General features: G+C 39.0%; 1 protein-coding gene across 1 annotated transcript in view; it reads left to right on the top strand.

Annotated features, from left to right (window-relative positions):
• The window catches only part of TRDN (triadin), a 175,433-nt gene extending 152,363 nt beyond the window's left edge, over positions 1-23,070 (top strand). Inside the window, exons 34-42 of the mRNA XM_083731766.1 lie at positions 897-944; positions 4,758-4,778; positions 7,292-7,318; positions 8,105-8,140; positions 8,291-8,335; positions 10,826-10,870; positions 12,418-12,444; positions 17,726-17,764; positions 18,529-23,070. Coding sequence (XP_083587892.1) covers positions 897-944; positions 4,758-4,778; positions 7,292-7,318; positions 8,105-8,140; positions 8,291-8,335; positions 10,826-10,870; positions 12,418-12,444; positions 17,726-17,764; positions 18,529-18,674 — 434 coding nt within the window. The 3' untranslated portion in view covers positions 18,675-23,070. The remainder of the gene's footprint in view (positions 1-896; positions 945-4,757; positions 4,779-7,291; positions 7,319-8,104; positions 8,141-8,290; positions 8,336-10,825; positions 10,871-12,417; positions 12,445-17,725; positions 17,765-18,528) is intronic.
• The last annotated feature ends 1,831 nt before the right edge of the window (positions 23,071-24,901 follow it).

Genomic DNA, 24,901 nt, shown 5'->3' with positions numbered 1-24,901 from the left:
TATCTATCTTCCACTGGTCCTTATTAACTAGATTCATTCTGATAAAAAAGTACTTCTATGCCATTCCTAATTGGCAATCCATTATGATTCCTCAGAACCAATTCACTTTAAATCTCCCTTGAGTAATGTGAAGTTTAATTATCACACAAATGGAAGCCCAGTTGCTTCCATTATACAATTCCTTGTTCTCTGGATCATAACCATGGTTGGGGGTCCACTGTTTATGCATTACAGTTCTTGGGGCTTTGGAGTTTAAAGGAAAATTAACAAGTTTATTTTACCCTATTAAGGTGATTAACAGAAGTATTTGAAGTCTGTACTCCCATTAAGATAGAAAGATGGGCTCCATTTACAGAAATAAGCTTTCGCTAATTCTTGTATGAAGTAGTTGCCTTTTTTCTTTTAGTAAACTGTTTCTGGAATGTACATCTGGATTATAGAAGTTATGCTGTGTTTCCCTCCCCCGCCTTCTGTAATGTAACCTCCTCTGTTATTCCACTGACTTTGGGTAGGAGTAGTGTAGGGATACATAAATTTATATTTGAAAATATTTTAGCATTTCTTAATGTTCGTATTTGTGTTTTTCTACAGTACAATATTGTCTTTTTGGTGCCTGAATGGGTCCTATCTAGTTTCAGAGGAAGTAGAATAGAAAGAAGCCCCCTTCTTGCATGAATCTTAAGATTGCCGTGTCTTGCCTGGTGCTGGGCTCATCCCTAGACATCAACACATTGGGATGGACAGTCTGCATAGGGAAGTTCTATACATGAGCATAGCAATACATGCTCATTTGGGGATGGGACATGCAGTTATCCTGTGATGCCTCTTCATGACACATGACAGGGGTTATTTGACAAATTGGTCCTTGTTTATTTTATGCTGCTTCCGTCTTGTAGAACAAGAAAGCCTTAAGCATGAAAAAGAAGTTCCTCAAGTAAAACCAGGTATGTATAAGCACGGAAGGATTTCCAGTCCATGTTAGGTCTCAGCTGCAAATAAAACATTTTAAATGTGTTGTAAAGTGCAATATACAAATGTGACACTAGATGGTGACAGTGAGCTATGCCAAATTGAATGTATTTTTCAAAACTTTTTTTAAAAAAAGCATTTTCACAGTGCTTTTTATATATGTGTGTAGATTCCATCTCAGTTTCATTCCTGCTCATTTGTAACTCCTGTTGATCTATTACTTTAAAAAAAAGTGGAGACATTTTTATTTAAATGTGTATTTTATCCCAAATTATGCATCACTAAATGTATTTTATCCTTACCTGCATCGGCAGAGATTCAACTTAACAGTTGTTTAGTGGGAGCCAGCACAATGAGTGCTGCTAGTGCAATGGGACTTATTCCCCCTCTTCTTATCCTACACACAGTGTGTGTCCCTATCAGTTCAAGGGGGGGGGGCGACTCACAGTACAGTGCATGGGGGGAGGATAGGAGTAGATTATTCCATCTGGCGGGTAAATATGCTTGTGCTGGTGGAATGATCAACAGTGAAATATTCCCATAATCTTTCTAGTGTGAAATCAGAAGGATAATTATGTCCCCTTAGTCTGGGAGGTGTGAATTAAATTGGTTTGCTTGAAATGCAAACCAAACAAAATTCTCCTCCACACCTAATGTATAGTCTATTTTCAGTGCCTATCCATTCCAAATAGTGCCATTTGATACACAGAAACAAACAAGAAAATTGTAATAGTTGCACAGTCACTTGGCAAAGCAGGAAGGAGAGCTGACTAATCCAGCAAACTAATATGTCCTTGGGCACCTGGCATTATTCCTGTTCAACATAAATGTATGCCAAAAAAACAAGCAAGCAAGCAAACAGCTTCTTCTGCTTTCCCATCTCTAATCAAATCAGTAATGACCTCCATAGAGAATGTTTACCAGTTACCTAAGATTGTTTGGTGATCATTCTATATTCAAACTCTTTTTAAACTCTTTTTACCATATATCTTTAAAACGATTGATACATAATTAAACAATGAAACAAGGGAAGGGAACAAGGGAAAGAATACTAAACCCAACAGAAATTGGTTAGGAGATCAAAAGAAAAAACTCTTCTGATGAAAGTCAGACAGGAGTGAGCAAAACAAGTATTTCCAAAAGGATTGGCAGATTTTTACCAGGTAGAGAGGTGTCATGTTGAATACAAAGCATTTGGCTTGATTAGTCTTTTGGAAAGACAGTGCTGATGGGTAAGTTTTCCCAGCAATTCTATACATCATCTGTTGTCAGACAAGAAGTTCTCAGAACAGCCAAAGAAACAATGTTTCAAAGCCTAGAGGATATGAGCACAAACACAGTCAAATCTTTGAGTAACACCCTGGAAAGATTGTCAGATTATTTGAAAAGATCTGTATCATCCACCCAGTAATTCTGAATATTCTGATATATACTTCAGACCAATTTTTGGACACCTTTACAAAGTCTCACCACATATGAAAGTACGGTCCACGAATTCAACATTCCCTCTTACACATTTGACTCATATCATTACACGTGGTATATACGATACCAAAAATGCTAATTGTATTTGACCTATGCAAAATATTAAGAGTATTCTCCTGAAACAGGACACATTCCAGTTTCGTTAGAAACAAGCTCCCACCTAAAATACATCCAGACTGCTTTGATAGCCCCCCCCCCATGCTATTCCTTTCTGTTACAGTTAGGAGTTGGGGTGATGGAAAAATAATGGGTCCATTTGTAGGGCCTTAACATGATCAGAAACCTTCATTGGCCCTTTAAACTTTAAGTGTTAGAGCTTAAAGGATATACGTGGCTGCTAGAGGAAGCCCAGCTAGTCACAGCCCTACTCTGGTCAGGTTCTCAACAACAACTCCTTTAGTTAGTTGTAGCAGAATGGGTTAACCCCACTGAGTGACAAAAGATGTGTCTGGTTAGATCCAGAGAATACTGAGCAGAACTCTACTTGCACAGCAGTCCTTTTCTGGCTGCTTCCCTTGCACACATAGACAAAGGATGCTCTGGAGGGTTCAAGAGATGCTCTGGAATGTTGTATAGGTGGACTCCAATGGGACAGAAAAATCAGGTGAATTGAGGCATCTAATCATAGCCTGCATTTTTATCAAAGCTTATATTTTTGATCAAAGCTTATATTTTTGATCAGGGCCTGTATTTTAAAATGAGCTTAAAGATTTTCAAATGTTTATGCCAGGCAGAAGACCAGCTGCCTAAGAACCTTGGCAATGTTTATCCTCCTGGACAAGGGGGCCCCCTGATTTATAGCAGAAAACAATTCTCAAAGTCGTAAAAAGGGAATTACAGCCTGAGAGCGAGGACACTGACCTTGCATGTTGCAAAGTACAATTAAGCTGTAAGAGTGGTTAAATAGTAAAATAAAATCATGTGCCTCCCATTAAACTTGAGCCATATTTTCCTAAGGTTAAAAGGTCAAGAGCAAATGGGAAAAAGCAACTGGCTTGGCTGGAGAAGGAGGGGTGTAAACAGAAGAAGAGGCTTCTTTTTATTTTTATTTTGAGGCTGTAAACCTTCCTTTTTACTTTGAGAAGGTTTATTCTTCTAAAAAGCTACCTATGATAATGTATGAAATATATTGGCTTAAATGTAATTATGCAAAGGATTTAAGAAATGATGGATTCTTATTTCATATAGTTGTAAGAGTTGTAACTATCCTGAAATTAAGTCAGCCATCAGCCCAGCCCCCCTGCCAAGCAGGAAACATCATTAGAGCACACATATGGTTGTCAGGCCTTTGTTTAAAGACCTCCAAAAGAAGGAGATCTTTCAATGATGATGTGAACTCAAGATCCTTGACATCTCTTTAAGATAAAAATTTAAGATTAACCATCTGTTTTGGAGGGCAATAGGGCAAGGAGGGCAAGAGGTGAGCTGGTAATTAAGGTTCCTTGTTGAGACAAGTGTAAGATATATTACTACTTATTTGTCATTTATAGATAGAAGAATATATAGCTTTTTGTTTCCCATAAAAGGGAAGGGAAATGGGTGTATCTTTTGTGATTGGTTCTAGCAAACAGCCAATAGGAATTTCAACCAGGCTGATTGGACAGAGGCAGCCACAGGAGGAGCAAGGGGGCTGGATTAAGGAAATATAAGTGCTGGCCAGAATGGCAGGAGGCCAGGCCAGAGCTTGGTAACCATATACCACTGTGCCTCTCATTTATTTGTCTGACAAATAAATTACTATTTTAATTTCTCTATTGCTGCGTTGAATATTTCATTCCAGCTAAGTGTTAACCACAAGCAGGGTGCTACAGAATTACACAGGGATCTGAGCAACCGTAGTGATTGTTTCCATCATAAATATAATGTGTGGTATCCATCTAAACAATTCCACTAGCACAATGAGTTTTAACTTCCCAACCCCCTCCTCTCCTCACAAGCTCGCTGCTGCCACACCACCACCACCCAAAAAAACCAAATCTGTTCTGGAGGCTTGAGGGAGGACCAGATGTGGTGGCAAGTGAGGAAGGACAAAGTTCTGTTGCCCAGCTAAAAGTCCTTTTGCTATTGGAACTGTTTAGTTTGATATTTTAATTATTATTTAAACAATAATAATAAAAATAATAATAATAATAAATAATTAAAATATCACACTAAAATTATGCTTCTAAAGGGTACCGCCACATTCTAATATGTATGTCAAGAATATACACAGTGCGGTATGTTCAAACCAAGGCCTATACCTCAGCATTAGCTCTCTCACTTCATTCCGTTCTCATATGCTTCTTTCTTCTTTTTCTTTCCAGCCAAGCCTAAAGAAACTAAAAGTATGTGCCATAGTACATTTATAACAATAGAAAACTAACTTTGCATGCATGGTAACAGAGCCATTCTCTGTTTTTCTTCATTCAGTCCTCTGAAATAGTTGTGCTAATTATGCTACTGCTGAGACCTGCAGGTATTGGGTGGTTTACAAATTTAATAATAATAATAATAATAATAATAATAATAATAAGTGCAAAAGATTCTGATCTAGCAGAGGGATTCCACAGGTGAAATGGGGGGGGAGCAATTTCACTGATTACCTCCCTCCCCCTGCAGCCCCCACATCTGTTCCAGATACTGGGGTTACTATTCAGGACAGTGTGGAGAGTGACACTAGGAGCTGCAAAAGGAAAGGGAACTTGGCAAAAACGCCTCTCCCTACCCTCATTTCTCTGGCAAGAACATCTTGATATTTTTAGGACCCACCTTATTTCTGTAATATTGGGTTGCTTAAAACTGGTTTTAATATTGTGTAATACTAAAATTGTGTTTTAATATTAGCATTGTGTTGTTGTAACCCACCCTGGAAGCATAGTGTAAAGGGTGGGCTAGTAGTAGTAGTAGTAGTAGTAGTAGTAGTAGTAGTAGTAATTGTAGAACTTAACTTAGCAAATGCTACTAGCAGTAAAAAGAATCCAACCTCCCAAGTTTATGGCACATCCTATGCATTTCTGCTCAGAAGGAAGGCTCACTGAGTTCTGCTTCTGAGCAGGCATGCATAGGATTGTGCTGTAAATGCAATTTGCATGCAGAAGAATATTTTGCACTTTTTGCACTTATAAGGAGGTGTTTTATACATATGCCTTTTTAAAAATAAAGAGATCTCGAGTTAAAGCCCCACTTGCCCATGAAGAACACTAACCTTGGGCACTGACCACTTCACAGCCCAACCTCCCTCACAGATTTGACATGAGGGTAAAATGAGAAATTTCCCATCTCCTTGGAGGAAGGGTGAGATTTAAATGCAATAACACGGCCTACAGCATTAGATTAGATTTAGAACTCCTGATTCAATTCCCATCGATGAAAGTCCATGAAATATGTATAATGATTCACTGCTTTGCGGAAAGCAATATTAAGTAAAATAGGAAGAATTGGCCACACTGCAATCTAAATGTAATTAAACGGGGTTTTGGATAGATTACGTGAGAGAATATGAGCTGCTGCTGCTGTTCTTGGTAGGTATACCTTTTTATGATTTATGCAGACTGCCCAGTGGGTTAGAAACAGTGTGTATCCATTAGAGAATTACTGTGGTCAGATAGCACTTTGCTGCAAAACAAAAAACAGAAAACAGAATGACTGGTGAAAATTTTCTGGCAAAGCCTTGCTGTGCTATTCCCAATGGAGCCAGCAGGTGGCAGCGATCCTTATGAATGTTTGTTTTAAAGACTTTAGCAGAATTGCCACAAAATGCATACTTTGTTCTGCCTTATCCTAGGAAACACACAGAGAGTGTGTTCATGTAGTTTTAGTTTACTGATATGACAACCAACATTTTTTACTGGCTCAATCTAACTAAAGATTTGCTGAGCATCTCACTGGGAAGTGAAAGGGTGAAACTTCAAAAATATTTATACAACCAAATCTATCAATGCAGTGACTATTCCAAATCTCTTGGTATAACAACAGACTGTTGTAGCACAGGATTTCAAAATATATCAAGTTAATTAACTATGGATTTATAACCTCTTTGTAATCTTTGTGCTAGATCATGCAAATATATTTGCACTTAAAGGAAACCCTAAATTATCTACACATAGATAATAATAGCAATCAAGGAAATTAATTAGCACTGTATTTTTAAAAAAATAATTACTAATTCATCCTATTTCCATTTATCTTTAATTAATTGCCTGTGGCACGAGTTGATAATTTTGCAACATCAGAAGCTTTATTCACATTAAAATAATTGTTAATGCATGCTGATTGCTTTAAAAGAAGTTCTGTTGTGACTTGATGCCTAAAATAGGAGACAATGTTTTTCTAATGAAACAGTGATTATCTCATTATCATAGAAATGTCATTATTGATGCCAAGATTGTTTTGGAAGAAGTATTTGAACAAGGTAGTGCTGGGTTTTGTTTCTTTCCAGTGATCTCAAAGGTAATAGAGATGGAAGGTTCACAATGAAACCAGAATATGTACCAAAGCAGAAACAATGCTTCATTATATCATGGGAGAATAACGTCTGACTTAAGTGTTTTGAGTCTGAAAAGGATTGTGATGGCCCATTATTAAAGATTTGCATTTCCCAAATTACATAGACTTGAATCCAAACATGTGCTTGTGCATGGTAGCGACACCCCACAGGGTTGTAGTGCTTACCTTTAAAATGTGATATTTTTATGCATGGACCCAGGAAAGTCGTGTGCCCAGTGTCAAATTAATAGCTCATGCACATGTTAACAAAAGTGTCATCGTATCCAATTATCAAGATCTTCCGCTTATTTCCTTCCTCTTTTTCTAATTTTTTATTCTTATTTCCATATACTCATGCATACCTTCCTTGAAGAACCATCAGCTGAAATCACAGTAGCAGGTAAACATCATCCCCCCCCCCCCTTAGATATTGAGCAATAAGAACAGGTTCACCGTTTGACTTAACAGAGCCTAGCATTTCTAGATCTTTAGCTCATAAAAACTGCCATATCCACTGAGGTCCATGAAAACTGATTAGACTTGCCTTATCAAAGGATTTGGCTGAAACTGTCAGTTTATTTTATTCATTCACAGTTGCTGCAACTGTAACTCGAGACTTATTGGGAGCAAGTCCTATTGAAATCAGTGGGATTTGCTTCTGCATAGGATTGGGCACGCCAGGTCCTTAGGAGTTTGATCTGGGTTGGTCTGATTATTGGCAGCCCAGCTTGAAGTTTAGCAGATGGTTTGTGCTGTAGAAGACACTCAACCAATCTGTATTAAAGTGAGCCAGATCAGGTGGGGGGGGGGGGATGAACCAAGGCAGACTGCCAGATAATTGCTGCTGTTCTCAGCAGGGAATGGCGAAAGTGCCTGCAGCACTGCACCTTTGTTAATTTCAGTCTGCCTCCTTGTGTGAAGACACAGATGATTGACTCTGTTCTCAGAAGCCTGAAAAAGAGCATATGTGTATTCCAGAAGGTTTTGAGATATGGCTCAATGGAAGTCCATAGAGCGGCACAGAATGGTGCAAATATAGTAACTAGGCCACTGCTGGTCACATTCGCTCTTGCTACTGCTGATGGAGCGACACAGCAGACATGTCCTTCAGGTGCTTTTAAAACTAAAGTGTGCAAATATTCAAGGCTACTAAGGTTTAATCATTATGCCTTGGAAATCTCCCCAGCCAAGAAAAAAGAGACGCCTTTGAAGGAAAAAGAAGGTAAGGGCTCGATTTCTTTAAACGGTCGTTATATTGCAGATGTGCAAATTCCTCCCCCCCTCCCGAAAAAAGAATCAACAATGTGCATTGCGTATTTTGATTTTCAGCTTCTTATACTGTACTTTATTTCTCACTTCTTTGTCTACACAGGGAAAAAAGTGGAGAAGGCACATTTTAAAGAAAAAAAGGTCACAGGTAATACAAAGAGCTACATATAAAACCTCATAAGCCTTAAATCAGGGGTTTTATATTTCATGGGATTTTCTTTACAGTGACAGGAAGAACAGCAAATTTCTAGAGTATTAAATTCAGCTAAAATAATAAGGGTGTGCTTAGCTTTCCTACAAAGCAATTAAATCAAACTCCTGCAGAACTCACCCAACAGAGATGGCTAACGCACATGTTTCTATGCCTGTATACTCAAAAGAATTATCTGGCCTGCACATCACATTGTTATATGCCATCCGCCCTCCATCATCGGGATATATCAGGAACATTGGACACAATTATTTATTTTTCCTGAATGGAGAACAGCTCTGTGTAGAAAGAAGTATGAAGCATGAGTATCGGTCGTATGGCAGCCCAGAAGTGATGAGCTGATTTACATTCCATGTTGAAGAAAATATCTCTCTGTACATCTTATATATATAGTGGAAATGTGTGCTGGGCCAACCTGTGGCAGCAAAAACACACACAAATAAACCTTACATATCAACCAATGCTTCGAGAAATGAATCCGTGCCATCTCCACACACCGAATTCAGACCAACCCAGCTTTTGGCACACTTTGTTGTGATGTTCCAATGAGAATGGAATGAGACACAATAGTGTGGCTCTTTATCACTAAGTGGGTAGGCCCTGTCAACAGGACTTTCTTTGAACATACATTATAGAAACTTCTTAATCATGGGGGGAATGGGCTATAATGCTGTATAAAGAGCTTCTGTAAAAGCTCCATTTAAATTCTGCTTTCTGCTAATTACCCTAGGAGTGCAACACCTCAGAAATTCTACAAGATTCTAGTGAGGAAGCAACTTTGGAGGTGCTGCTGGGAGCTTTGTCAAATGCACTCCCCATAATTTTTTTACTAGAACAGAAAGCAATGTGTGATATTTAATAGTGGATTCCTTATAAGTATTTTCAAATGACAGCTAGGGAAATATAACATTGGATGCATCCCTTCATTTATTTCTTTTTAAAAGGCGAGAAATAATGTTCTTAATTTTCAGTTCTCAGCAGCCAATTGAAACATTTTCTGCTCTTAAGTAATAATCTCTAAATGATTCTCTAACCCAAGAATGATAGCTCCAAGAGACCAGGATGTGCTTTTTCTTCCCCATAATTCTGCACATTGTAACCATGATTGCATATGTCCAGATTGTAGAAGAATTGCAGATGACCTCCTTTGTTAAGTGTGGATGTTCACAAGATGGTACAATGTCAGATATTAATAGTAGCATTTATGAAACTTACAACTTCTGGAGTAGCTCAGGGACTTCACAGTTACCAAGGCTCAGGAGCTTCCCTGAGCTGTATCCCTTCATCTCACTGAAGCTTTAAGATTTCTACTGCCATTAACTAAACAGTAGCATTACAAAGCTCCCTCTCTACAGTCCTATTTCTCTGTGTTGTCGGGGTGGGGGTGAACAAACATATTGTGATTCTGTGTAATTTGTAGGCATGTTTGGCAAAAGATTTGATCTAGTTAAAATACAGATTTTGGCATGAAAATTAACATGAAACCTGGGCTCAGCCCTAGTTTAGAGACATTGGTACAAATAATAATAATAAATTTAGTTATATCCCACCCAAAGCTGGGCTCAGAGCAGCTAACATCATACAAGTAAAACAATGCATAAAAAACAAGTGATCAATAAATTAAGAAACATCCCACAATTAATACAAACAAATTAAAATTAAAACTGGACAAGTGGCAATCTTCAGGTTAAAATTGAAGGCTGTTACCAACTGTTTCCACTGATATTATAAGCACCTGTGAGCGGGCTGGGAACCTCCATCATGCTTCTTCTTATACAAGGAGAAAATGAGTCAGACCAAAGGCCTGGTGGAACAGCCCCGTCTTGCAGGCCCTGCGTAAAGATGTCAAATCCCGCAGTCTCTTGTGAGAGAGTGTTCCACGAGACCGAGGCCACGGCTATAAAGGCACTGGCTCTGGTCGAAGCCAATCTGATCTCTCTGGGGCCCAAAATCTATATAGGATCATGCTGCTTAGATAGTTTCTTGTGAAGTATCCGATTAGAACCTCTTATCCTGCAGCACATTGCCAAAAGAATGTCCCTTTCCTTATTTTTTTGTGTTTTGGTTTTAATTGAGCATTTTGTTTAAATGCCCAATTCCAGTTATTTCTAAGAAATTAAAATGTGTTTAACAGGGCACCAAAATGTGATATTAGCATCAGAAATATTATTGCTGTTGTTGTTTTAACCTGCACAATGCATGTGACTTAAGGGGGTAATATGCAACTGTTGTTGTTGTTGTTGTTGTTGTTGTTGTTGTTGTTGTTGTTGTTGTTGTTGTTATAACCCGCCCATCTGGCTGGGTTTCCACAGGCACTCTGGGTGTCTTACAACATATATAAAACATAGTAGGTTTAATGAGGAACTTTAATGCCTAAATTGACCTTGGGAATGTAAACGAATTGGATCTTTCTGTTTTGCTTAACAGTCCCAGCAGTAAAGGAAACCCACTACCATCACAATGTGACAACAGGTAATCAACAGTTTTTTGCTCTAAGTTTCCAAAGTCACCCAGTTCTCTAATGGCTACATGTGTACTGCTCAAATTGAATATTAGTAAGGATGAACATATAAACATTACCCAACCCAGAGAAAATAAGCCTTCTTAAATCCAATTAAAATGAATGGGTTTTGTCTATTAATGGGCATAATATGCCATAATTGAATGTTACTTTTGAATTCAATGGAACTTACCAACAACTTTCTCTCAGTTTGAGACAAGGATCATACATGATGATTTCCCATGTTTGTTTTCAGTGTTTCTTACTTTGGCAAGCTGGTCACCTGTACTGTCATGTGTGTTGGCGAGGATTACTCTGTCCCTCCCCTACTTTACCAGATTTTTTTGCTCAGATAAGATTTCCCATGTTACTTGACAGCACTGTACTGATGGTCTATGTTCCTGCACATGATCCCACTGGATTATAATCTTTGCTAATCAGCCTTATTCCCTTGAAATTATTGACCACATATGTCAATTGAAGTAGTTGGAGATAAACAGATTTCTTATATCCCTGCTGGATTTTAGTGAGCAAAACAGATTAATACAGAAAGTGTGTCCTCTTTCCCCTTTTGTCCACCCTACAAAAACACATGAGAAAAAGAAGGAAATCCTCAGTGGTACTGTTTACAATACAAATCCACCTAACTGCACATTTCTTTTCCCAAAGTATAGAGGGATAGATTATGAGTTGGTGCAATTCACACACACCCAGGATTCTCCCATAGCATTCTGTGAGGAATGAAATGTTCATGTGGTTTATAAAACATAGACTGGTTTTGAAGAGATGTAGTCACTAGTTGTTTGGCTGACCTGGGAGTTACAACCAGAGCAGGTTGGACTCCATTATAATAAAAAATGAAGTGCATGTTTATGAATGTATACTTTGAGTTTGGATTGCCAATCTGCCAGCCCCATAATCACTCCCAAGTGCGGTACATGCCCAGGATCCCACCACTCACAACAATGGCTCTCTTCATTTTTCAGTGGCAGAAGCCAACTGTTTGCCCTACATAACAACCTATGTGCCATTTTACTTGCCTAATGCATGTTTAGATCATATTAAAGGTGTTTTCTTAAATTAGTATTACGAATCAGTTGCAGTCTGAGTGCAGATCGCATAAATTGGAGCTTTACATTTGCTCTTTATTCTAATAAGTAAAGTTGCACCCCAGGGAAAGATGAATGAATTAGGTAGCAAGTAGGAAGACAAGTGAAGCTGTGTCTCTTGCTGGAGCTTATTGTTTTTTCAAACACGTTTACCCTTTGCACCCACCGTGGTAGATAACAGTAGGGTTTCTTAGATGTTTACCTGGGCAAAAAAACATTCTCCAATCACATTATCAAAGAATTTGTTCAAGGGCATATTGTCATCATCACTGCCTGACAACTTCATATATTCATCTGAGTTAACTTCATCAAAACCTGTATTAATAAGCAAAGAGGGTGGCTGTTATGTTGTTCAATTGTCTTTCAAGTTCTCTCTGTCTCTCTGACATACAACTTTCTTTCCTTTGCAGACAAGATTTCAAAAGCTGCAAGAGCAAGTAAGTTCTGCTTAGGGTTAACAACACTGTAAACTTCTTTGATTCTCAGGTGACATATAGTACATGTCAGTATTGTACAAAACACAACTTGGGTTATCAAAAAATATTGTTATTTATTCTGTCAGGGACTGAGAAAGAATGAGTCATTTGCCCTTGAAAACTTCATAGGTCTATCAGGAAATGTAATACATTTTTAACCCTAAAATATAAATGTACTGCTCCTGATGCTGCTATTCTGTTATGGGATTTGAACAAGAAGTCAATTTTCAGAAGAGCGAAGGGTTTTGTTTTGTTGCCACTTGCACATGAGAAATAATGGAAATTCTAGACACTGTGGTTTCCATGTGGACCACACCAGACAGTCAATCAGGCTTTCCAATAAGATAAAGGTACAGACCCCTGGACAGTTAAGTGCAATCAGATTCGACTATGGGGTGCAGCACTTATCTCCGCTTTCAGGCCAAGGGAGCCAACATTTGTCCTCAGACAGCTTTTCTGGATCATGTGGCCAGCATGACTAAATGGTTTCTGGTGCATGGAACACTGCAGTTGCTTTGACAGAATTCCTGAATTTTGCTGCTAAGGTTGGTGGCAGTTTGCAGGTAGCTAAAACAGAAAATGTAAGCCCACAGAAACAAATGCACACCCCTACCAAATAAAAGATGCAGGTAATTGAATGTTACAGTGACTGAATTGCCTTAAAGACATGAGTCTTCATCCCATTATCCTGCAATATATTTTGGTTTTTTTCTTATAATTTGGCATACTAAATCCCTTATGCTAGTAGGTTAGAAAACTACAAATTTCCAACCCACTTTGATACCAGTGCTTAGGTTCAGGGCAATGCAAATGTAAGACTTACAAACTGTAAGAAGAGATCTGACAGATGACAGCTTAATGATGCAATTCACAGGCCAGTGATGGCATTTTCATTCTTTTAAATGGATGGGGATTATTGTCACAGAGAGGGGTATCTGTGTGTATCTTTTTGCACTTTGCAAACCAGTATTGAATATAATCCTCTACTGGCTCTAAGACAAATTAGTTAACTTTGCATGTTGAAGAAATGATTAGACCTGGTTTTGTTTTTATTATGTTCTTATCTACCCCAAACATAGGTGATCTGTTCAATACCCAACCTATGGCAGAGTAAAATGGAGGACAATAACACTCTTTAAAAACTGCGCATGTATAAACGCTGCACAACCAAGAATCATATTTTCAATTCCAAATAGGGGTTGAGATTAACGTTAGATTAAGGTCCTGTGCAATTATCTGAGGATATCTCTGTGTGGAGGGTGTGACAATCTCGTTTCCTTTTTGGACTCCGGCAGAATGGTAGTTATTGTTTCCTGATCATCTAAAAAAGGTACATCTTCCACGTTGTAGAAACCCTTTAAATATTGCTCACTGGCCTACCTGATTACAAATATGGCAGCCCCTTTACAATTAGTGAAGCCGGGGAGGGAGGTGCTTGCCTCTTGCTGTGTGTGTGTTCCTCATGTAAAGAACAGCCTCCCCCCCAAAAAAAAAACCCCTCCCTCCATCATACCCCCCACAAAACAGCCTAATGCTGTTTGCCTTTCATCAGAAGAACACAGAGAGAGTCTTATATAACCACACTCTGGTTAACCTCAGTTGTTGGCAGGGGAGGGGAGAGACTTCTGCAGCATTAGGCATCCATCCATGAACCCAAGCTAGGCAAAATACCTCCCAGCATAAAGTCATACGATACTGTGCTTCAATTACAAGCCATCAGTTTCTATTAGAGATGCGTGTGGTTTTTCGAGGGTTTCTTTTAGTGCACATTCCAGACAGAAAAGAGGATAATGGGGTTTCCTCAAAAACGGGTGGCTTTCCCCAACCCACTACCTAATAGGTTACATTTAGTATTTCTAGGGACTGCCATTTTTAAAAGGTGGGTGAATTGTCTTGGAACATTTTTGACCTTTCATTTTGTTATATGTAAGGTAGAACTTGCTCATCATCTCCTCCAGCATCTTGAAATATGCCAACAGTGGCCTAGAGGTTGAAGGTTTTTTTCCTGCTGTAGTGCCAGTGAACAATAAAGACTAGGGTGGCTGTAGAAGTATATGTGGATCTAAAGTAAATAAATAAATAAATAAATAAATAAAGCATCTAAACCAGCCTTCCCAACTGTTGAATAATTGCCGTGGCTAATTGGATTGGACCCCAATTAGGCGCAGCTGCTTGAATGGAAGCCCGGCACACTTCCGTCTGGCGCCTCTGCTCCCGGTCCTTCGTCCTTCGTCAGCCACAAATGCAGAGCTTTTACCCGCAGCGTGCTGTTGCTCCCCGGTGTTAAGCAGATCAAACACACCTAGGCGTCAATGTGTTTATAACTCAGTTTTTATTCAAGCAGTTAAACAATTACAGAGCTTTCCTGGACTCAGCTCACACATTTTGCTTCCGTCTCTTTCGGAAGCAGAGACAAACAGGCAGTGAGATAAAGCCACTCCCACCTAGTAGACACGCCTCAGGAATGGAGAGACGTCACTCAGAACTCCTTAACCCTGTGAGTTCTGAAACTAGACACACGAACTGGCTCCCCTCCCGATGTTTTGGACCTCCATCTTCCTTTAAAAAAAAAGAAATCTGGTAAGAAATAAAGAATAGAATAAAATAACAAAACAAAAGGAAAAGTTGTGCGAAAAAGGGGGGATTCACAGCTGTTACCACATAAAGTACATTCTCAAGGGATAATATTACACAATGAATTAGATGTTGCAACAAAAACTGACCTGATATAAAGAGAATACAAAACAAATGTTATGATTAGCAAATAAAACCATGTTTCATTGAGACCCGCCATCCCCATAATTAACCTGTCATGGTTGCCAAATGAAGACAAAATCAATAGGTTTAGCTGCACCCCAAGATACCCTTAATTTATGAGTCAGTTTTTTTCAGAAATAAGGATAAAACATTAATTTATTAAACAAAATGTGTAAAGAAAAGTCAAGGACTCCTTCTAGCCCTGCAATATGGTCAAAGGAGCAGCATATGTTTTAGGGACCATATATTGGTTAGCACGTAGAACTAGACTAAGGTCCAAATCTCCACTCAACTCATGTTACCAGTTTACACAGTTGCAGCTTCCCTTAAAAAATCCTGGGAGTTGTAGTTTGTTAAGAGTGCTGAGAGTGGTTAGGTCTTAGCACCTTTTGACTTCTTGCCTGTATTTTGCCCTTATTGTCACCTGTGCTTGTCATATCTTCATCTTCCATGATCTGCTTTTTGACTACCAGTCCTGACTTCAGGGTTTGTTTGCTTGCCAGTGATGGAGGCAGAGTTTTTGTTCCTCTTCTTTCTCAGGGGCTCCCACCTCTTGGACAGCTCAGTTTCTTTTGGTTAAACCCCCTTGTTCCTGGTCAACTTATTTCTTCTGCAGTGGTATCCTTCACACACCATTTGAAGAGTTCAAAGAAGGGATAATAGCTGGTGAACACACTCCCAATGCCCAGGCTGAGTACTATGTAGACTAGGCAGGGGCCCAGGGAGGTTTTCTGCCCTGTCATCACTATAGATTTACTGAAATTGTTTGATTTCATTAGAAAATGACTTAACCCAAATAAAGGGTCAGTAATCAGGGGTGCAGGGCGGGGAGGAAAGGGAGGACATTTACCTTTGTGCAAAAATAAATCCTTGTGCTGAATAAATCCTTAGCACTATGTTGAATTTTCCTTCCATAATGTTGATCCTGTCTTCAATTAACGTGTCAATACAAATGAATAATTATTTTGTTTTTTCACATTGTCTCTTAAGCAAAACCTGTCTGCATCGCCATTTCTGCCAAACTACTTTGCTTTAATTAAAACTGTCTGCTGGGTGACCTGCTTCTGACACACATAACTCATTACATATTTTGCTCATGGTGGAATTGCCCAGAGATGCCTCTAATTAGCCAAAATAACAGTTTTTTATATTCAAATCAAGATTCATGGCATGATTTTATTTTTTTACAGTCTTTAAACAACTTTGAAGAAGACCAGCATCAATAGTTTATGGCGTTTTCATAACAGAGCAGGGATTTAATTGGTTTAGTGAAGGTACAGGGCAGCTTCTTATGGTATGTTTTATGCTCAAGTACAGATGCCTCATTCTTACCTGGCTTCCTTTTGTGTGTAGGGGAAAGTGGCTATTATTCATCGGTGTGTCTTCAATAATTAACTGAGTGAGAATGTATGCATATGTGTCTTTAGGGAGGTTCATGTGACCCTCCACAAACACTGAAATAACACGAGGGGCATTGTGGGGCTGCAAAGGCTAGCCTCACCAGAGGCTCACTCACATAAAGGTTCCCCCTTGTATGGAGAATCTTTTCTTGGATGTATGTGCCCAAGTTCAAAATGTATCATGCAAGAAACAAATGCATGGCACAAGGATTTAAGAAAAGAAGAAAGCTTTCTTGGAAAACTTGACTGGTTGTGTTGATACGCAGGGCCTGGATAGGTAAGTTGGTTAGAGCATGGTGCTGATAATGCCAAGGTTTCAGGTTCAATCCCTGTATAGGCCAGCTACATTTTCCTACATTACAGGGGGTTGGACTAGATGATCCTCAGGGTCCCTTCCAATTAATTCTATAATTCTATGATAAACAAGAGCAGATGAGAAAGGACATGTATAATACATGGTAACTGAACAGCATACACACACACATACAGCTAAGGGCTTACACTTTTAGCTGCAGGAACCAGGGTCACTGGTATACTCCATTTAGCTTTGTTGCTTCAGAAGATGATGGAAAGTCCAAATAATTATTATGCAAAAATATATATTTGTATATATATATATATATATATTTGATAAGGAAGAGTTCCTCGTAAATACATAGTTTTGGGGTTGTGCCTGTCACATACTGCCTTCCTTCTAGAGGCCTGATTTTTTCAGACTCTTGTCAGCCCAATTCTGTCATCTGAATCTAGAATTGGGAACTGACTGTAAGACTCAGGAGAAGGTTAGCCACCCTGCTGCAGTGTCTGTGTTTAATAATCATCATCATCATCATCATCATCATCCTTTATTGTCACTACATCACCTGTGTGCAGTGTATGGTCAGCACTTTGAGCCATACCTGGAAGCAAATTAGTAATCAATGCAAATCGTCAAGAACTATATTTCTATTGCAATATCTGAATTCTATCTTCCAAATAGTGCTGATTTTATATTTTCCCCCTTTTCCATCATTGACCTAGAAACACAGAGATTGTTTTAAGTTTCTTTTTACTAAAGAACCTTGTATTTACTACTTTTTTTATAGAGGGACACACTGATCTAAGTGCAACAAAGAAAGATAAATGTGAGTTTGTAACTGGAATGTTTACTTACTGTATCTTATTTCTATTAATAAAATCAGAATGGTGTATGTGAGATTCAATTTCAGTTTGATTTGAAAGATCATGTCATTTCTAGGTCATAATATTGGATTTGTTGTGTAGAGGTAAACAAGCATGGGGGAGATGAGATTGCAGGGGGGAGCGGTTAGCTTACACCTTGGTGTGGTGGCACCAGGTCTAACTATGTTGAAGAAAGTCAATCCTGACAATATTATAGATTTATATGGGAGCCATCTGAGTATACTATATATCAAGTGTGGGGAACCTGTGGCCCTCCAGATGTGGTTGATCCCCAGCCTGCATGGCGAATGGTCAGGAATGATGGGAGTTAGAGTCAAACAACAGTCAGTATAGAAGTAAAGTAGGAATGCCAGCCTACACTTTGGTAAACTTTGCGTTTCCTCAAATTACAGTGGTACCTCAGGTTAAGTACTTAATTTGTTCTGGAGGTCCATTCTTAACCTGAAACTGTTCTTAACCTGAAGCACCACTTTAGCTAATGGGGCCTCCTGCTGCCTCCGCGCTGCCGGAGCACGATTTCTGTTCTCATCCTGAAGCAAAGTTCTTAACCTGAAGCACTATTTCTGGGTTAGCCGAGTCTGTAACCTGAAGCGTATGTAACCTGAAGTGTATGTAACCCGAGGTACCACTGTAATGCCATTTTAATGCAATAGTGACCAAAATCAAATGTTAATGACCATTCTTTTTCTTTTCTTTTCCTTACCAGCTGCTGTCCGCTACTATCAGTGTGTCTTTGTAAATGGATACAATGGGCATAAATCCCAACACCCTATTACTCCAGCTCCAGACTACAAAGGGAAGGCTGGACAGCCAAAGACTTCTGGGCCAAAGACCAAGGCACCAAAACAATAAGAGTCACGCAACCTGCGACATTATGATAATTTTGCACTTTGTGCCCTCTACAGAGGGCCACGTGAAATCCATTGGCACCTGTGATCATAGAAATGTGATCCAATAGGTCACATGCACTTGGAAAGGTTGTCTGCTCATCTCCAGAGGAGCAGAGGCAAAAAGAGGGGAGATGTAACAGCATTTTAGAGAATCTCCAAGTACTCCTTTCCTGAAGGGAAGCATGGTGCTGAAATAGTACTTGACAAAAAGTAAAGTTGTGTGTGTGTGTGTGTGTGTGTGTGTGTGTAGAGGGATGTTCTTACAGATGTTTCTGTCTTGTGTTTTTCAAGTCTTGTTGGAACAAAAAGCATTTTCCAAGTATCAATTTACAATTGTCCCACTCAAAAATACTTAGGCATAGGAAGAAAAATTTGTGACAGTATTCTCAGTCTATGCTTGTGTTCATTTAAATGGATCAATGCCAAAGTTATTTGCTGAATCATAACTCGGTTTCAGGAGCTTTTCTTTTGTCCTTAAAGAATACACTGTATAGCAATCTGATGATCTCTTTGGAGGCATGCAAAGAAAACCTGCCATATATTTGCTTCTATGTATCCGTAAAGATAAATTCAATTATTTCCCAGTTTTCTTTTAAAAAATCAAGGATATGCCAGGCTAGCAGAGATGAACTAAATGAAGGATAAAGGGTTTAGGGGTTTTTAGACATGGACTTGGTGTTTTAAATTTTTTCATATGCATTATCCCCAAACTATTCCAAATCATATTCAGTATTAGCATACAATGTATAAATGGGAAAAACCAGTTAACTATTTGGCCCTGTAGAGATACAGTGGGAAACTATGCTACTATTATTGAAGCAAATTATATACTCAGCTATATATGTCTTATTTTGTGCTGTACTGTCCCAATTAGACAAAGTAAGATTATTCTCAGTTTTGCTGCATTTCCACAAACACTACACTCTTAATTACTTTTAGTTTGGAGACTTGAAATGAGCATCTAACTCCTAATCTATCTTCATTTTATGTTTCGAGACTGATTTCTTAGCATCAAAATGAAATGCACAATATTGGTCTAGATGAGGATGTCGGAATATCATTATTCCAATTGCCAGTCACAGTAAGTCTGTAAATAATAATGTGTCCTTGCAAACAAGTTGTTCCATATAGTCGTGTTTTGTCTATGTTGTTTTACACTTGTAGTTACAATGTCAAACCTCATGAATGTTTGTAGGATACTTCTTTAGACAAATCTACTTAACACATGTAAACTTTATTGTGTATACTATGTTTCCAGAAGGAAGATAACATTACCATAGAACTGGCATTTATTTTTATAGGAAGGTACAATTCTTCAGATTAACTGTGCCTTAAAAGACTTGACCAGTTCACGACAATGTTTGGACATCTCTTTTTTTCACCTCTAGGTCAAGCTAGAAGTGACTGGAATTCATAACAGTCCAATTACTGCCACTAGTGGAAGGGAGGAAGTCCACTATGTGTTGGACTGGTACCTGGTAATGCAATCCTACGGATGGCTTCTCAAAAGTAAGTCCCACTGAGTTCAGCGGGGCTTACTTCCAGGACACTGGGTATAAGATAGAAGCCTAAATCAAAAGAGACCCAAGTAATTTAACTACATGGTAAATTGTCCAGTGAGAAGAATAGCTCATCGGAAGTACAGACTTGCAGGACTGCTTCCTTTGCTATAGACTTTTCCATGGATAAGTAAAATGAGTAAGGATAACAACTTTAACCAACAAAGTTGTTTTCGAAAACAACAGCTCTAGTGCCTTTTCAGTGTATCTACAAAAGGCATTTCTGATATCTCTCAATGCAACTGTATCTATAGATACAAAAGTGACTGACCTTTTTGATATCATGTCACGCTTGGTGAAATAATTCATACTTTATACCTCATAAGAAACATCAAGACTTTTAACAGTGCCTGATCAAGATGTGAAATTGCGGAGCTGGTGTCAGATTAATTTGTCACCAGACCACCTAGATCAGGAATGAACTATGCTAAACAATGAGTGCAGAGGTTTCAGACCCTAAATGCAGGATCTGGCTTCTTGTAGATGGATAGCATCTACCTCCAACCTTATGACACACAGAACCTTAAGGTTCTGTCATTTCTTTTTCTTAGCTTTGTCTATTGTGTAGTATAGATGAATTGGCTTTCCAAAGACCTGCCAGTTTAGCTTTCTTTAAGCCAAAGAATTAGCACAAGTTTTCCTGAGGATTTCATTTGTTGCTCATTATTGCGAGTTTCAGTTAAAACTTTTTTTAGCTTTTTAATTTGGGCTTTTTGAAGATTTCACCTTCTCAGTGTTAACTGTAGAAAGTACCATAGCGCATTTGAGAACCGATTTCCTTCTTTTTTCCTTCTAATACCAGAAGGGCTTAGACCAGGAAATAAATAGCTAGCCTTAATCACAATGTCAAAGAGGTATGAATCAGACATTGGCCCTTGATCTCAGAAATATTAATTGCTTTGCTTTGCAGATGAGTTGAATGTTGCTTCATAAAACCAATTAATCTGAAACCTTGATATACCATTACTTGAATTGCATGTTTTATCCAGAGAAACTTAACTTTGAAAGATGGGTATATTTGTTGCTAGGGACTTTGCAAAACAAAATGCATGTCTCCTAGTGGCTGTGGTACATTCTTATCAGTGTGAGAATTTGGGAGGGGGGCACCTAAAAGTACCTTTGTTTATGTATAGCTCTAAACAAATTTCCTGTCCATGCTCATATTGTTATCACCAAGAATTAAATATAATGAGTCTCTTTCTACATGGGTCATGATCAATGTGTGCATTGTTACAAATTCACTCAACATCTTTAGCCAAAATCCTTTACTCCTAAAAAAATATATGCTTTTTGTGAGAGCAAAGACTACAAGAGATGTTGTCTAAGAACTATTCTTACCAGAATGCATCGAGACCTGGTGTTAAAAGACAAAATCTTCATCACAAAAATATAGGTCCCAGTGTTTTAAGATAAATATGTTATGGTTAAATTTTTGACAGGGATTAGAAGCATAAAGCTTTGTTAGACATCTTGTATAGCATCCCTAGGTAGATTCAGGAAGGAGTAGCAGACATCACATATCAGGTCCTGCTAGCTAACAATGACTAGGATAGAAGCGGGTGGTAGATGTTTTTTCCTAACCTTTTCACTATGCCATGTGCTGGTGTACCTGAGGGATTCAAAAGATGTAGCCCTTTGGGGAGTCCATGGGGGGACTGGATCCGGCAGATCCAAAGCTGCCCCCATCCTTGAAAACCCTGTTTTGTGGCCTATCACCTGAAGCCCGGCAGTATTTTTGCCCTACTAGCACAGAGGAAGCAAAGTGTTGTTCTAACCCTACTCTAGCTATTAACATCAACAGATTAGGACTGCACTCTAAGAGCTTCAAGAAAAGGAAAGAAAGGTCAGGGGAGGAACACATAAAATTAAAATAGAGCTATTGGTAACAGAAAATTATGTTACGTTGATAGGTAAACATTTGAATACGACCTAAAACTGGTTTTCCACAACTTCCTCTGTGTATGAGGTGCCACATGGATCTCCCAGTTGCCCAAGTAGCAGCACTACATGAGTCACTCTGGGAATAGCTCAAGCATAAGCAAAGAGAAATACTATGGTGGGAATTGGTAGATTTAGAGGCACTTGTGTGTAAATAAGGAGAGTATAAATATGGCTAGGAAGCTATGTGAAAAGGACACAAGATCTGAGAATTATTACACAGTGAACAGAAGCGGACATGTTTTACAAATGGGAGGGGAACAGAGTCATAAGATGAAAGCATAAAAAGTGGCTGTAAGAGGGGGAAAACAGGGACAAATCACCATTTTGAAGTTGGGAGAGGAATGCTGAGAAAATTTCAGAGAAGATGCACAGGGAAAGTGAAGGGCATGCAGACACTGAGTATAAGCTGGATGAGAAAGTGAAATGTTTGGTCTTGAGTTTTGAGAAACAATGACACACTGTCAGGGTTTGATAGTGCTGTTGTGCAGCTCCCACAATGGGTTTATGCTATGTTCCTTAGCACTTAGTGTTAAATCACTATTAGTTATTGGTTTCCACCAGCCCTCTGTATGTCCTGTAGGTCATCACTCCATACGCATTCTCTCCAGAGGTTTTCCACACAGAAATTGTGTGAGCAGAACTTTCTGCTGAGGCAAAGCCACAACTAGATTCAAGGCTTTCTCCAGATCTCAGGACATCAAGCCTATCATGCCTATTTCATTTTCTTGGAAATTCTGATTAATTTCATGATAATGGAATTTAAACAGACAATGGGGCATTATTATTTAGCCCTAGTAGGCACTCAGTGGTTGATTACAGGTGCCTGATTTAGAAACATAGTCTCCCGCACACACAAAAGAACATTTCAGTCCTGCCCACCACACCCCCAATTCATTTCACTATTGTATATCTGTGGGCTGCAAGAAATAGGCTCTTGTTGTGATGAAGGTTGCATCCAAAAGGCTCTTCAAAAGAAAAATTAACCAAGGACAGGAAATGTTTTGTTTTGTTTTTGTTTGTCTCCTTAATATCTTTGTTCTTCAAAATATATTTGATATAGCAGATATTTTGTCATCTCCTAAATGTTGTAATTAATTCTGTGATACTTTGGGGGGACGACGAGGGAGGGGGCATATCATCCTTTAGTTTGAGATGCTTGTTTGGAAACTTGAGGTTGTACTTACCCAAAGAGGCATTTAACAAACAAATGCACTGTTTGGTTTATGTCAAACTGCCCAATGTTATAAAACGTGTCAGTGATTCATATTTTAGAAGGCCTCACCTATTCTCCTAAATAAAATGCAGATTATTTCAACACCGCTTCCCATTTATTTTAGTTATCCTTATCTGATAATGATACTATTCATAATTCAAAATCTTCTCCAGATTGCCAGTGGCAGTCTGTGCTCATTAGGACTGGGGGATGGAAAGCTAAGAGACCAGCAGTAAGTGGAGCCCAAGCCAATGAGAAGAGGAGTCAGCTAATTGTCCTCCATCTTCTCCCTGCTGAATTTTACAAGGGCCATCACTGAGACTAAGGAGGAGCAAACTGATAGCTGGTGGCACACCTGAACTAGTCTGGTTTATGGCAGACTGAGATTGGTGGGGACAGTGCTCTACTCAGCCTAACAGATGAGCCTCTACTACAGAATGATACTGCTTCACGTTCCTAAGCTTGGATATTCACATCTTGATGTAGGGTCATTTGGGGTTTGGCATTTGACCTGCTGTTGTCTTCTCCCTTTGACTATGCAAAGTCTGAATAAACAAATTCACATTATCTGAGATAATGCAAAATTTAAATGTGCAGGACTAGCTGAGAGCAAGAAAACAGGAGAGAAGGGAAACTGATACCTTGGGTGTGACCTGTGTGACACAAGCCTGGGGCTCACAAACCATCAACCACCCCACACGTGCAAAGCATGATGTGTAGTGTGGAGTCAATACATGTCTGCAGTTTCTATCAGCACATGCCGTCCTTATGCTCCACTGGGCTGTGTGTGTAGGGCAGGGACAGCCTACACTGCAGTGCTCCACCACAAATATGTCATTAATATCAGGGCTATGCATGAACAAACCATCACACATACACTATGCCACAAGGAACCCACCTGTAATAACTTGCCACCATAAATGACTATCGAGTCCTAATTGCAACCACTACCATTCCCAGGAACCCCATAATTACTGGCCACAGGAACCACATGACTTACACTAGCTATTTGCTAGTTTCTGGCTGAATGTTTCATTCCACCTTTATGGCCAACTGCTATCTTTCCCTTCTGTCTTTATGGAGATAACTCATGCTCTTTAGTTTTCTATTTTCTTTTCCCTAGGAACGTTTTCATATTCTTGGCAATTCTGGCCACAGTGAAGGATTGGCCTTGCTACTTTTACTTCCTCTGGCACAATACTAGCTGTGGCATGTGGGAGGTTGAACCTCAACAGTGATGCTCTCCCTGCTTGGCCATGAACATTCATTCATTCATTCATTTCATGAGGGATACAGTCGCATTTTGACCTCTCTGCCACCGTGAGTCTAGTACATTTGTCAGACACAGGAGAAGGAATGTCAGTCAACATTCAGTGGGTGTCGCCACCATAGCATATGTTGAAATTAAGGACCCATGTTGATCTATAGCTGTCCACATTCACTGAGTTTCTACATATTCTACACATCTTTTTAGTT

The sequence above is a fragment of the Podarcis gaigeae genome, assembly GCF_964106915.1.
Source record: "Podarcis gaigeae genome assembly, chromosome: 3".
In the NCBI taxonomy this organism is placed as follows: Eukaryota; Metazoa; Chordata; class Lepidosauria; order Squamata; family Lacertidae; genus Podarcis; species Podarcis gaigeae.
This window is presented reverse-complemented; position numbering and strand designations above follow the sequence as displayed.